This window comes from Dipteris shenzhenensis, chromosome 23 (genome assembly GCF_047967505.1).
Source record: "Dipteris shenzhenensis isolate YYH24624 ecotype China chromosome 23, Dip_SZ_1.0, whole genome shotgun sequence".
NCBI lineage: Eukaryota > Viridiplantae > Streptophyta > Polypodiopsida > Gleicheniales > Dipteridaceae > Dipteris > Dipteris shenzhenensis.
Window position 1 is genome coordinate 3,356,362 of NC_141618.1, and position 14,508 is coordinate 3,370,869.

General features: G+C 42.5%; 1 protein-coding gene across 1 annotated transcript in view; it reads right to left on the bottom strand.

The window, feature by feature from the left end:
* Positions 1–10,770: 10,770 nt before the first annotated feature.
* Positions 10,771–14,508, bottom strand: part of LOC147886875 (S-adenosyl-L-methionine-dependent methyltransferases superfamily protein) — a 74,884-nt gene continuing 71,146 nt past the window's right edge. The window contains exons 5-6 of the mRNA XM_087394997.1: positions 11,589–11,744; positions 10,771–11,167 (exon numbers count right to left, since the gene is read on the bottom strand). Of these exons, the coding sequence (XP_087251123.1) occupies positions 11,044–11,167; positions 11,589–11,744 (280 nt within the window). The 3' untranslated portion in view covers positions 10,771–11,043. The remainder of the gene's footprint in view (positions 11,168–11,588; positions 11,745–14,508) is intronic.

Genomic DNA, 14,508 nt, shown 5'->3' on the forward strand with positions numbered 1-14,508 from the left:
GGCTCATCCTTAACATTCTTCAATACAACTTCTATATCTATCATTTTCTACTTCCATAGTTTTTTCCCCTATACCATATGATTAAAATTAGCTCTTTCTACTTCCAAAGACCCTCTAAATTTATGTCTTCTATTCTCTCTTTCTCTATCCCTCTCTTTCTCTTTCTTTGCAACTCTCTCTCTCTCTCTCTCTCTCTCTCTCTCTCTCTCTCTCTTTCTCCCCCCCCTCCTTCTCTCTCTCCTTTAACTAAACCTCTCACAAAAACAAACAAAATATTATTATAAAAAACATAGAATACTTCTCTCTCTCTCAGTCTGTCTTCCAAGGTACCCCTCACACAAACAAACATCAAATTTTTTTGAAATACTTAGTTTATGATATACTCTCTTCCTGCTATGTTTCTCCACAAAGAAAGAAAACATTATCAATATCATATCACTCTCTCTCTCCCTCCCAAAACTCTTTGATTAGGATCTCTTTTTCTTCCTTATTTCTCAAATACTTCTAAAACCTAGCAGTTTGAAATACAATCTTTGTCTCTCTCCCTCAATCATCCCCTCAACGGAAGAAAACATTTGGATGGTGGATCAGGGGTAAACATACTCCTAAAGGCAACCATGGAGAGGATAGTACCACACATCACCAATCCTTCTCCTTTTTATGCTTCGGCTTGTAGATCAAAGACCAGTGCAATTCCTTGGGTTGATGAAGGGGGCAGCGATGCATATGAATGGCTTGACATTCATGTTGTGATGGGGATGGAAAGATCGAAGCATGCCTACCCCTTTCTCATTGGGTGTCCATAGTTTAGGGTGGCTTGCATGATCCATGATTGAGGGCTCATAGTACCCTATGGCCATGGAATGCTTGATGTGTCCCCTGACAATGCAAGTGAGTCCCAATGGAATGAGGAAAGAGTTTCTAAAATGCACAAAGAGGAACCACAATGGAGCATATAGGTGGTACCTAAAGTAGATCTAAAAGCCATTCGATCCGATGGAGTGGTGGAATGCAAATTGGATAGTCAACCACATGGTGGAATGCAAATTGGATCATAGGCTTGTACATGGTGGGAATCAACAAGGTGGAGCTTTTTGAGGTACCCCAAGAGCCACAATCTCAAGGAGAGTCCCTAGATGAGAACATTGACCCAAAGGATGTTGAGGTAATTGCGATATGTATTCAAGGTCCAGATTGAAGTCAAAGGCCCCCAAACAAACTAAAGCAATCAAAGGGGAAGAAAAGGTAAGTCCTCTTCTTCCTACCTTCAATCTAGATGATATCCCATCAAAATGGTGTGAAGAGAGAGTGGGAGATTTCCCCTCATAAAGGATAACCTAGCTCATGAGATGGGAAATATTAGAAGAGGCAATGAGGGAAGGAAAAGAACTTAGGGTAGAATATTTAATAGCTACAACTGGGAGGCTAAATTAATGTAAAAAACAAACTCGATCTTGATACTCAGGGAACTTGGTTTTGGTGAGAACTTTCATCCAAAATGAACACCAAAAATTGTAGAATTTTGAATCATGTGGAACTATTGAATGCACTACAAGTCTATATATGTATTTCTCACTTGATACCATGTGCTTTTGTACAATGTTAACTTCCATATCCTTTTGGGGGATGGGATAATAAACTATGAAGCAGATAGAGGCAATCTTCTTGAAAAAGTTCATTGTACCCCAGGTCAATTGCAATATTGTACTCGAAATATGAAAACTTCAATGTTTTCGTACAAATTATGAAGTTGATAAAGGAATTTTAGAACCATGTCTTCAATGATGAAAAGAAGCTAGGGCATCATCATGGAATGTTTGGAAGGGAGCTTCCCTAGATGTATATTGGGTTGGTTAGGTATGACTCTAACCCGTCTCACTTGTCCTTGACCTATATGCAAACTTGTACACTTATTTAGCAATTTTACATACATATGAAAAGGAAACCAAAGGGCAGTGGTTTGACCCAACCCATGCTAATGGGTGGACTACTATCCTCACATGGTTTGTGGCGAACAGACCCACAATGAGATTGAGGAAAGATGGGGTACTTTCTCTCTCCCTCTCTCTCCCCCCCCACCCCTTGGGGAAGCTTGTGATCTTGGATTTATTGACATGAGGATAACTTGTGCAAAAAATATTGGATCTGATGCCCTTCCAGTCGAAAGAGATGTTGATCATGGATGTTTCATGCTCTCCTTATCAGTAGGTAGCTTTTCACACACACACACACACAGTTTGATTGTTCCAAACTTTCTTGTGGGGGGTCTCCCTAGAGCAAAACTTTTATACCCTAATGAAGACGATGAAAGGTGTTCTACGAGTGGTTGATCTGAGTGTATCAAGATCCTGAATCAGTTTGAGCTACCCTGATGTTGTGAGGAAAGTCAAACTGAACCGATGTAGGCACTGGAAAGAGATTCCTCTAGGATCTCTCCTCTTTGTGCACGAAAGGTGTGTCATGAAAAGTTCAAAGTTATGGAAAGGAATGTGGAGAGCCTAGGAAAGTATTGGGCCTTTTTTTAAATGGAAGGGTTTTATAAGGAATACCAGCACCTTTTGGAATCAAGACTCAATATGGTTCCCGATTTTGTTCAGCGCTCAACCACTAAGAGAGGACCAAATTAAAGCAGCTCTCATACTAAGTAAGAGAGGGATCAAAGCCTGGGGAGATCTCTGGGACCGTGGTCAAGGTAAGTGGCACACCGATAACTTTCTCCTAGTATCGTACAGACTAAACAGATTTGATAATCTCCTAGTAAAGGAACGGCAGGCTCTCTGCACCAGAGAAAACCTCCCCTGACTAGGCCGTCGACTACTCCCTTGTGCGAGGGAATTCAGATGGGCGGGTCAATGGAATCTTTCACCGGTCTTGATCTTCTATGATAGATAGGAGGATATGATAGCTAGACTCAACAAAACATGGTACACGCAAGACGATGCTAATAAGTGGTCTCGTAAAGTCGCCAAAGTTTGGGATAGAGGTGTTCCTGAGAAACACTTATGCCTTCTTTGGCTTATCTTACACTAGGGAATTTGGACTGCAGTCTGAGCCCAAAAGATTAGTCATGGGAATGGATGGTGTAAACGTTGCAACAAAGTGTGGGAGAATATTCCACACTTGTTTCTCGATTGCTCCTTCTCTAGGGAATTACGGGACCTTCTACACAGACGCATTGCTCCCTTCCCCCTTAGTTACAGGGCTCTGCAAAATTGGAATGTCATTAGAGCTGCAGCGCTTTGGTCAATTGTTCTTCAGAGATGCAATAAGTTGTTTAATAATGTTCTAATGGATACTAAAAGTGTTTTTGAATCATTATGCCTGACTATAGGAACAAAGAGCTAACATCAAAAAACTTGTCCTTCTTCATACTCAAGTCCAAGATTGTTTCAATGTTGAAGAGAGACTTGAAAATGAAGAATCCACGTTGTTGGACCAAGCACGACGTTGGTAGGACTGGTGGAAGAAGAAAAAGAAGAGTTTGTGTGGAACAGTCGTGCCCTAGCCCCCTCTATCTTGATGAATCCTACTCCCCCCCTTTCGTCAGCTCCCCCTTCATCAACACCTCCTTCTTTTGCGGGCACAAAAGTTGCCTCTACTACAATAGTGTATCCCAACCGGGCCATTTCCTTGAAGAGGCCAATTTCATGTGCGGATCCTTCCAGTGTCTCATATATGGTTTGCCGCCAAGAAGCACTTACTACAAATGAACTCATGGAAAGAATGCATAACCCCATTGCCTCCCATCAGCTTTTATTATCGCTCTGCCAGTTCCTAATGCCTCTCCGTCAGATCTCATTGAAGTCGGAGAAGAACCAGTCTAGATGTTTATCTTATGCTGAAACCTCTCCGGATCAGTTGATGTTCTATTACCTTCCTGATGTCTACATGTGCACAGTCACGTTTCCCTGCTATGATAGTGTCTACGATGCCTATCAGAGAAAATTTTTCTGCTCATAATGCACAAATGTATATAAACTTTTGATATGATAATATAACCCTCATTTTTAGAAAAAAAAAGTCTAACCATGGGGAGTATCTTTCTTACATTATGGTATTGGTAGATATATTATTTATGGTGTTAATACCATATAGCAATGGGTACTTGAACAAAATACAAAATTTTGGCACTTTGGTAGACCACATGTGGAGGAATCCTATGCAAATACATTATTGATATTTGCCCCACATGCTTATGATAAACTATGATCAATGCGTATATCTCTATTTGGGATTGACATCTCAAGGGCATATATGAGATTTATATGTATGTTGAATTTGGGTTTGCATGCTTACTACCTTGAGGCCATCCTAAAAAATCTATTATGAGATGGTTCATTGAGACAACTCTTTATTTCTTGTTTGGAATGACCTTTACTTGAGAGGGTTGCCATGGCACATAGGATATAGAATGAGTGTTCTTTTAGAGGGTCCTAGAGACTTCTCAATGGTTGAAGAGATAGTTAATGTTCCACCTTAGTGAAAGTAGTTGGATGTTTTGGATGTAACATTGTAGTTAAGTTATTTCCTTGCACTTACCCATGTATATATAGTCCTTAGCATCCCTTTATTTCTATTACATAATAATTAACTTGATGCTGTGTACTCCCTCTTGGATGTAATCTTGGAAGAAGGAGGGACAATTGGGGAAATTATGAAATCCCTACGGCTATATGGACCAATAGCGTATATATTTTAGAACTATTGTGTCAATGAATAATTTACGAGGGATATAGGTACCACTAGTTAGTAAAAAATGGTATTAGCTAGTGGACGATGGGGGAGGGGCAAAGGGGTGGAGGGGAAGGATAAATTGTGGGAGGCATAATTTGCCAAGTGTCCTTGCTTTTGGAATTCTCTACACCGTCTCCACAATTAGTATAAATTGTGTCAAGTTCAATTCATGCTCTGCTTCATTCGCAATCACAGGTTAGTGATCTGCTTTGCTCATTACACACTCTCAAGCTTCTTCATCTCTTCCCTCCAACTACTGCTCCTCCTTCGCCATGCCTCCCTTGCCCTCCGCCTCCCCAAACCCAAGTAGCACCTACATATGTGATGCTTTACCATCTATGCTTCCGATTGCAGGTAGTTTATTTGTGCTTCCGATTACAAGTAGATCACTACTTTGACACAAATGGCATTTGTGCTCGGTCCCTGGGCCTATCTATGAGATATGGCCACAACAAAGCATGAGTGTCACCTCCATCGAACAAAGGATTGCGGTCCATTGCGGTTATATTTAGATTACCCATTAATTTTTTCAACCAATCTTGCAAACCAATTCAGGTTTGTAGATGGAATGGAATTCTGGGCATGCACTATATAACGTCTCACTCACGATGAAGTAAATAGTTGCTTCAACCCAAAGTTGTACACACACACCCACACTTTCTTGAGTTGCAGAGAGATCACTTACTCATTTTCTTTTCATCCTACTCAAGGGATCTTTGTGTCCTCCATTTCTTGTTTAAATGTGATAACCTATTGCTGACTTTGGGGCTTAGTGCACAAAGTTGAGGGAGAGTTATTTGTGGGCGTGCATTGATAAGGGAGGCTTCCACCTCATCCCGCTCTATATCTTCTTGAGCTTGCCTTCTTCTTTTCATTGAGCATTGAGTTCCACCCACCCTAAGATGGGTTGAGAAGGGACTGTGCCTATGGGGAAGACAGCTCGTGCGGAGGGGGTCTCATTTCGCAATCGATGTCCTTAATTTTTCTTGGCCAAAGCCCTCAACCTTGGGGCTACAATGCAAGAAGTGACATGCGAGAGGAAAGAAGTAAGTTGAGGAAGAGAAGAAACTTCCCCAAATTCAAGGGCTCCTAATTATGTGACTCCTTGCAAGAAAGCACACTCTACCACCGGTTGTTATAGGGTTGAGGATGTAGAAGATCAAAGGGCTAGGATCTTGATGTGGTCTAGCTTAGATTCTAGTGACTGTGATCACTAAAAGGGATCCTAGAACTCCTTCCAACACTCCTACAAATTTTTTTGGATGTTCCAAGGTTACCAAGGAGGGTTTGGGTGGGTGATTCATTATGCACTTTTGGGCAATCCTTTGTATAATGATCCCTCATATCGAGGCCATTTTTGCAAGATGGGGATCCTTGAAGAATGGGACATGTTTTGAAAATGTACACACTCACTGCATCTAAAACACATGGTGGGTCTATTGTTGAAAAAATTACGAGGACGGGCAAAAGTTGTACTAGCGTACACTTGGGGAATAAGAGTAGGGACATGGCTAGGAGTGGAAAAATATAAAGGAGGGGCACGAGGGGCTTTCTAGGGAGTATAGATTAATGCTGAAACTTGTTGGGGAGTATAGATAGATGATGAAGCTTGTTGGGGGGTATGGATCGATGATAAATCTTGTTGAGCTTAATTCGTGTACCAATCATGCTGAATTTGAAATGTAAAGATGGGTACATGTTGGAAGCAATGAGAATGAGGTAGGAGGATGTGAAGCATTTGTCACACAAAGGGTGTACTCCTAGCTACCAGTCCTCTTTGCATATTCTATAATCCCTTGAGGTAGTAGTAATCGCCCGTGCCGTGTCCAAAGCACTCACAAAAGAGCTATACTTCTTGCTGGTGCACTCCAACAAGGCCAAGTGAACCGATGACATGCAAGACGATTACCAAGTCGCAACATTCTTGGCCTTCTTGAGCTTTTCTAGATCTCTCTTGAGTTGGGCCACCTCCTTGCCTTTTGCCCTTGGATGCAACTCTTCTATTTCTTTGTTGAGTTGATCCACTTTCTCTCTTTTTACTCTCATTAGCATAGCTCTTCCATTGGGGTTGCATGCAACTAGTGTTGCTTGCCATGAAGAAGGCTTTCGTTCAAATAGAAGACGTGCATTCTAAACTTGGGTAACCATTTTCTTAGAGTGTGGCCATTGCGAAAGGGCATCTCAGATATTTCTTTCAGTTATATGTGGTAGTGGCTTCATGATCCACCCCTTGAGGAGTACCATACTCGGATCAATGGGTAGCCAAGCTAAGAGAACTTTGACTCTAATTACGAACTCGGCTACTATCTCAATTAGATCCATACTTAGAGACTTGAGCTCTTGAACAATGAGATCATGAAATTTGCTCGCTCGAAATGTCCTCAAGAAGACTTGCTTGAGGTCATCCCAAGTGGGGAAATGCCTAGTACAAGCTAGCTACACCACTTGTCAGCGCCTTTGTCCAAAGTGGAAGGAAAGAGAACAAGATATGTGTCTCCCATTTCCACTTCCTTGGATCTACATGCATACAAGAACCTATGAATATGGTCATCTGCATCCTTTGTCAAAGCCCCTTTGAATTTGGGGCCTTGATAATGAACTTTGCTAAGAAGTTGTGGTAGTAAGGAGGTGAAGGAGGGACACACACTTGAGATTGCGCAAGAAGGAGGTCCTAAAGTGGCCCATGAATTGGGGACTATGAGCAAGATTGTGAAAGATGACGAGAAGAAAGATTCGGAGAGGGAGAAGAACAAGACAAGAAGCCACCAAGGGGGAGAGTACTTTCCTTGTTCTTCCTCTAGGTACACTTGAAGACCATCTCCTCGAGGACTCGCCTTGAGCTTGGTTGTGGACAAGTCCATGAGCAATGCTCAATTTCCTTCTTTTTTGATTGATCTTGGTGGTCAATGCTCGATTTCCTTCTTTTTTGATTGATCTTGGTGGTGGACAAGTCCATGAGCAATGATCACTCAACCTTGAGTCCTGCCGTGATCACTAAAAACTAGTGGAACTATAGTCCACTAGTGGTGATAAGTGTCTTTGACACACAGAGGAGAGAGAGGGTTCAAGAGCAAGCGTCTTCAAAATCTCTCTATCAAATACAAGTGAAAACACAACCAGCATTGTACAATTCGTACACACACACACACGCACACTTTGTAGCCAACATCACACTTGGTAGGCAATGTCACACCATAAATATGAAATATCCTAACACATACGAGAACACACACACAATGTATGAGACAAAGATCCTAATAGACAATGAATCAAGTTCCTTCAATGCTAAAAGAGTACACCAAAGTTTAAGACACGAGCTTGTTGATTGCACAGAGGAGTCAAAGTTCACAGCTTCACTCCCTCGCCATCACCAAGAGCCTTGCGTCCTCAAGCCTTCTACAATCTCCCTTACAACTATCAACTTAAGCTCCAAGAATTGAACTTCTCACACTTGCTCACATAATGGAATGCGAACACCGAATAGACCCCTCCACATCCATATCAAGCTTGCTCCCCCCACTTTCCTCAACCATTGTGATCTTGGTCTTACCGTTGCTGAGTGAGTGGGCACCTAAACAACCAAGGACGTGGGCACATGGGCCTTAACCAAGACGTGCACACATGGGCCTCAAACATGTACAAGGGAAAATATGAAATGCAGGTCATCTAAGGAGGAGACCTCCTAAAGCACGTGCAAGAAAAAAGTTAGAGAAGTACCAATGCTTGCGAAATAACATACGAATCAAAGCGGAGACCACTCACAAGACAAACCCAAAAAGAGAGCTATCAAACACATCAAAATCCTTGATAAGAAATAATAAAGGTCGCTATCAAAGCGACCACTTACCTAGCAGACACAAGAAACCACTCAAAAAAACGCAAAAATCTCCTAGACGAAGGCCAAAGGAGGAAAACTGAGTCTCTCCACACACCAAGCTCATTACCACCACCAAGACAATAGGAAAAGGAGGCACAAGAAAAAATGGGAAGGACCACTCGACTAGAGGGACAAAGCCAAAACAATTGCCGAGCCGATGAGCAAAAACCTCCTATAACATCTTCACCTCCTACTGACACAACACCGTCGACTGTATGTCCACCCATAATTAACCTACCAACTCCAAGAAACCAAAGAGAAAAGGGCCTAATACAAGCATCCGAGGAAAGAAAAAGACAAGATGTCAATCCTGCTAAACCCAAGATCTGTTGGAAAGCAATAAAGAAAGAACTCCAACAACTCTTTGTAGTACCTTTTTTGATCCCATAGCTCCATTTGTGATTTAGTCACATGAACTTTTAACTATCCCTATTTTTGGAGCCCCATGATGCAAGGGATAATACACATCGATCCCTTGGTATCTCCATCAAAGGCATACTCATCTCCTTACACTTAACAGAAAGTTAATTTACCAAGTTAATAGGTACCAAAGTAAATGATCCAACTTGGCTCTCTACTAAATCATGATGTTAAGTGAAAAATGATTACCTGTTTTTAACCATTCTAGGGCCATCTCTTCAAATGTCATATTAATAGGTCACCATCCATGGTGCCATGCTGAGAGATACTCTTTCTTGAGTCTACCCATTATCTATCTTGAGAACTAAGTAATGTCTTTCAAGGTAGTATAATCCATGGAGGTGCCTTATTATTTCATTCGAAGTACTCTCGCATGCTTGCGTGCATGCACGCATGTGAAGCCAGGAGGGCAAGTTGGCAAGCATGCATGCACATATGTGCATGCTTATATTTTTGCTAAATCTTTGTGGCATTGCAATGCTTTATTACGTTGTAACCCTCCACGTGCTCTCTTCATGCAGGTCTTCTAGACTCAATGTCTCAACGATAGCTTAGTGGGTCCCGAGTCTTAGGTGGGCTTAGTGAGCCTGATTACCTGGTGACTTAACAGTACGCACGTTGCAAATGCACTATATGGATCCCGTGGTCAATACATAAGATGCATCCATGGATTTGTAAGTTTTATATACATTTACTTACACATCCTATATATATATATATATATATATATATATGCTAAATCTTTGTGGCATTGCGATGTTTTATTGCGTTGTAACCCTCCACATGCTCTCTTCATGCAAGTTTTCTAGAGTCAACGTCTCGACGATAGCTTAGTGGGTCCCGAGTCTTGGATGGGCTTAGTGAGCATGATTACCTGATGACTTAACAGTACGCACGTTGCAAATGCACACTGTGGATCCCATGGTCACTACATAAGATGCATCCATGGATTTGTAAGTTTTATAAACATTTACTCACACACCCTATATATATTACATGGCCACAAAAGGGGGTACGTATTTACATGTCTAACGACATGGGGATGCCAATTTTGTTTTTATATATATATATATATTACATGGCTACAAAAGGGGGTACGTATTACATGTCTAACGACATGGGGATGCCAATTTTGTATATATATATATATATATATATACCTTTCCTCCCACCTCACGTGGCTTATGGCCAAGCATGATGAACAAAAGGATGGAGAGGGGGACAGGTTTGTCAACATGCATTACAAGCAGAGGAACAAATTGTATGCAAAAGAACAAGGGTACAAAAAGAATTCAACTTACATAAACTACAAAATCCTCTTCAGTTCCACTCTACCCATACATAGTTCCAAATCACTCAAGTAGGTAAGAATCTATGCACTCATATCTACTCATTGTCATCTACTCACTAAACGTGGAGCCTCCCTTCCCCCCCCCCCCAAAAAAAAAACACCCACACCCCCCTCCCAAAAAAGTGCATACTTGCTCATGGATGGTGTCCTGATGTGATAGCATGATTATATTTCATAGGGGGAGGGGTTGCATGTGTCAAGTTAAGCATGCAATCCCCCTCCCCAAACAAGATAGGCACCCACCTAAACCATCAAAACATGCACAAACACACGCACGTGCATGTCCACACACACACATCCCACACGTAGATCCACCTACCCACTCATGCATGCGAGCACTGTATAATTATTTAATCAAATTGCATCTTCTTGATGCCCAAAACATGTGAATTCTGATGTGTTGCCTGCAGCCGTATAGCATCAATTTTTTATCACAATAAACAAAGTCCATACATTCCCGAGCCCTGCTTGATTTGTGGCAATCACCTCTTCCTCTCTTACCTTAGGCCCATTATATTAAGCAATCATTCTTATATATCTTCTAAAAGAGTGTTCAAAACGAGTTTCAAAAAATGAATGTCCAATGTGCTTTATCTGTGCATAAACCTAGATATCATGGCAGTTCATTCTTTGCTATGCACAAGTTTTCAGGATTATAATGTTACTTTCTAAATAAAAAGAGAAGTCTTGGACTAAGTGACCGATTCAACCACTCGTGATGACTGCAAACCCAGCTTGTCACCGGGAGATTAGCTGCAAAATCCCGGACTGCTTCATATTCTTCCCTGTAGACAATTTTTCCATGGTAAGTGAATTCAAGTTTCGAGACCTTGAAAGCTCATTCTTGCCGTTTCCAATCTTGAAATGAGTCTGATTAATGCATTGCATTGCTTGGAGTCTACTTGAGTGCAGTATGAACATGCATTCAGACTAAGCCTTCCGTATAGAAACATAGTGCCAAACTCGATACTTCATGATATCTAACTTAACCTGTCATCACGATTTGGAAGAAAATATGTAGACAATCCTATTTTATTGATAACAGCTCTTAATCACCTTTTATCCATATCCCATAGCCTATGTTGAGCATGAGTCTTTGCATGCTAATTCTAGTCTCAAAATGAGTTTTATCAACCTAAAATCTGCATATCGGATGAGACTGAGGCTAAAATTTAAGGGTGATCGTTCAAAAGTCAGATTATTTACCTGCCACCAGGATGGCCAACATAAGCAATGATACTAATCATTCCACCAGGTCTTACCACCCTTGCTGCAGATTTGAGTGCCTCTAACGTTACCTCTGTTCTTGTGATAAGATTTTTGTCTCCTCCTGGCAGATAGCCAAGATTGAATGCCACGAGGCTGTCCAAGAAAAACTTACCATTAAAAAAAGCTTAATCATCTTCTTTAAGTTACCAACACTACATACATACAAACCAGAATACTCCCTTCAGAATCATAAGAATGACAGTGAGTACACAGTTTTTTTCTGAAGGCTGGGTTCACTTCGTAATTTATGTTGCATGTGCTGAAGCAATCTAATAGACAGACCGCTTTGAATTCTGAGACTGACAAGATAAGAACTGCAGGATGTACAATTTGGGTCCAACATCCTTCCAATTAAAACTTTCCACCATTGCTTGTTAGCATAAGCCACAATTCGACTAATAAATGATGTCCCATGAAGAACACACACCCCCTCCCGCCCCCTCCCCAAAAAAAAAAAAAAAGCAGAACAAAAAGACTTTCCAAGACAACATTGGTTCCAGCAACAGCAACACAACTAAAAAATCACACCGAACTTGACAAGAAACAAACTTTGTCAGTGCCTATATAGCCATTCTCTTTTGTTACTGCAACTTTCCAAAAGTTGAAGACTGTTGTCTCCTCTCTCCTCTCCCTGCCAACTCCTCCCCCTTAGCCCTCCATAGCCTCTCCCTTCTCTACAACTCCATTGGCTCACTTATCACCCTGGGTCCTTCTCTCTTACCTCCCCACCTCTCTCTCTCTCTCTCTCTCTCTCTCTCTCTCTCTCTCAAATCATTCAGGGTGAGTTCGGGGCATCTCCAATGCCGTTAGATGCGGCATTCCAGTCTCTCACTTATCTATACCGTGTGCCAGATTATGGCTCCTGTACTGCAGGGTGACAGGCTACCTTGGTTGGCGTTGGCATCTTCTATGGCATTAGCAGCACAGGGAGACCTATGCACACACATGTAGATGGTTTGAGAGACTGGGTTTCCATATAGAGGCAGCCACCCTTTCAGTACAGCATTGACACTCCCTTTGTCCCGCTTCGGGGCAATGAGTTCAATCCGATCATCCGAGAGGATCTTTTACAGTTACACACATTAGGACCTAGCTGGCACAGACAGAGCTTCCTACGAAGCTCAGTTTCTATCGGGACCACTACCTATGCATCTCCGAGAAGGGTTTCATTATCCCGCCTGGGTACACTCAGATCCACCTACCACATTCACTTAGGAGTGCCATTGGACAGTTCCGTGTGTCATCGCACTGACTCCGTATTGAGAGCAGACGAGCAGAGGGGATCCCCAGAGAGAGCCGTATGTACACGTTATGCGAACGACATGAGGTTGAGTCAGAGGAGCACTTTGCCTTCCTTTGCCTAGATCCGTGGGCGATACCACTACCTTTTCAGAGACGGATTCGAGGGCCTCTCCATACTCTCATACCCAAATCACAGGTGTCTGGCCGCTTTCATTCACGAGGCGGTCCTACATAGAGCATCTCATCAGATCACGGAGACAGGGGTGGGGTCCATCCCAGAGTATGAACACAAAGTTCTTCTTGCCAAAGCATGCTGCCCCCCTGATCACAGATAGCAAGAGAGGCAGAGACCCCGAAACCGAGACGCAGCACACTCGACAAAGGACAGACACACAGATCACACTAGTTGACATCTCTTCAACCCTAGAGTGCAGCCGACAGGGTTTACTGTGGCACTCATCAGACATATAGTAGCCGCCAGGAGGTCACAACAAACTACTCCCCCAGACAGCAGACAGAGATCTATTACGACACTGCCTAGTCCGACATCGGGTGTACCTTGACGTTTCACATGTGCATTGCATTGTATTGTATTGTATTGTATTGGATCAGATTTCATCTGTTTGAGAGAGATGATGATCCAGGGATGACTATGACTATGGTGACATGCATGATGATAGCATGGTTTAGGTCTACACTTTTTTTTTTCTAGCATGGGTTAGGATGCTCGCTTAGTAGCTCCACTCTTTTGCTCATTGTATCACGTTCTCTATCAGTCTCATAGACCCATCGGTCTTTAGTAGACTTTAATAAACTCTCTCTCTCTGTCTCTCTCTCTCTATCTCTCTCTCTCTCTAGAGAGAAAAAGTCGAAGACTATTGTCGACTCATCTTCTTAGGAGCCGCCTCCTCTCTCGTATCCCTACGAGCTCCCCCCCCCACCCCCCAAACCCCGCCAAAAATAATTCCCTTCACAACCCTCTACAAAGTCCCTCCATTGCTCTCTCTCTCTCTCTCTCTCTCTCTCTCTCTCTCTCAGGAGCCTCCTTCTCTCTCGTATCCCTACGAGCTCCCCCCCCCCCCCACCCCCAAAACCCCGCCAAAAAAAATTCCCTTCACAACCCTCTACAAAGTCCCTCCATTGCTCTCTCTCTCTCTCTCTCTCAACACACACACACACAGGATCTCTACTATGGGCTGCTCCCTGATTTAGGGCCCCCCCGTGCAAAAGCAAGCAACTTCTCAGCATTAATCTGACATGGGAAAAGGAGAGAAGGACAAGGAAAATGAAATAGAGGAGCACAAAAAAAAGGACAAGAAGCAATTAAAACTGGAGGACATAAACAAGCGCTTCAACCACAGTGGGCTTGGAGTGGACAGTACAACTATACATAAGAATTCCACCTCATCAACATCTTTGACAACGGGTTCGATATTGACTTCCGCTCCTACTAGCACAGATTTGTCACCAAATTTATCACTCATGTCACCATCATCGACGGCGACATACACAGGCCCACATTACTCATGATTTCTCTCTCCTCTCAATCTCAGCCCAACCACTCCTCCCACCTCCGGCTGGTATCACCTCACGACTTCCTCAATCATCGTCACCA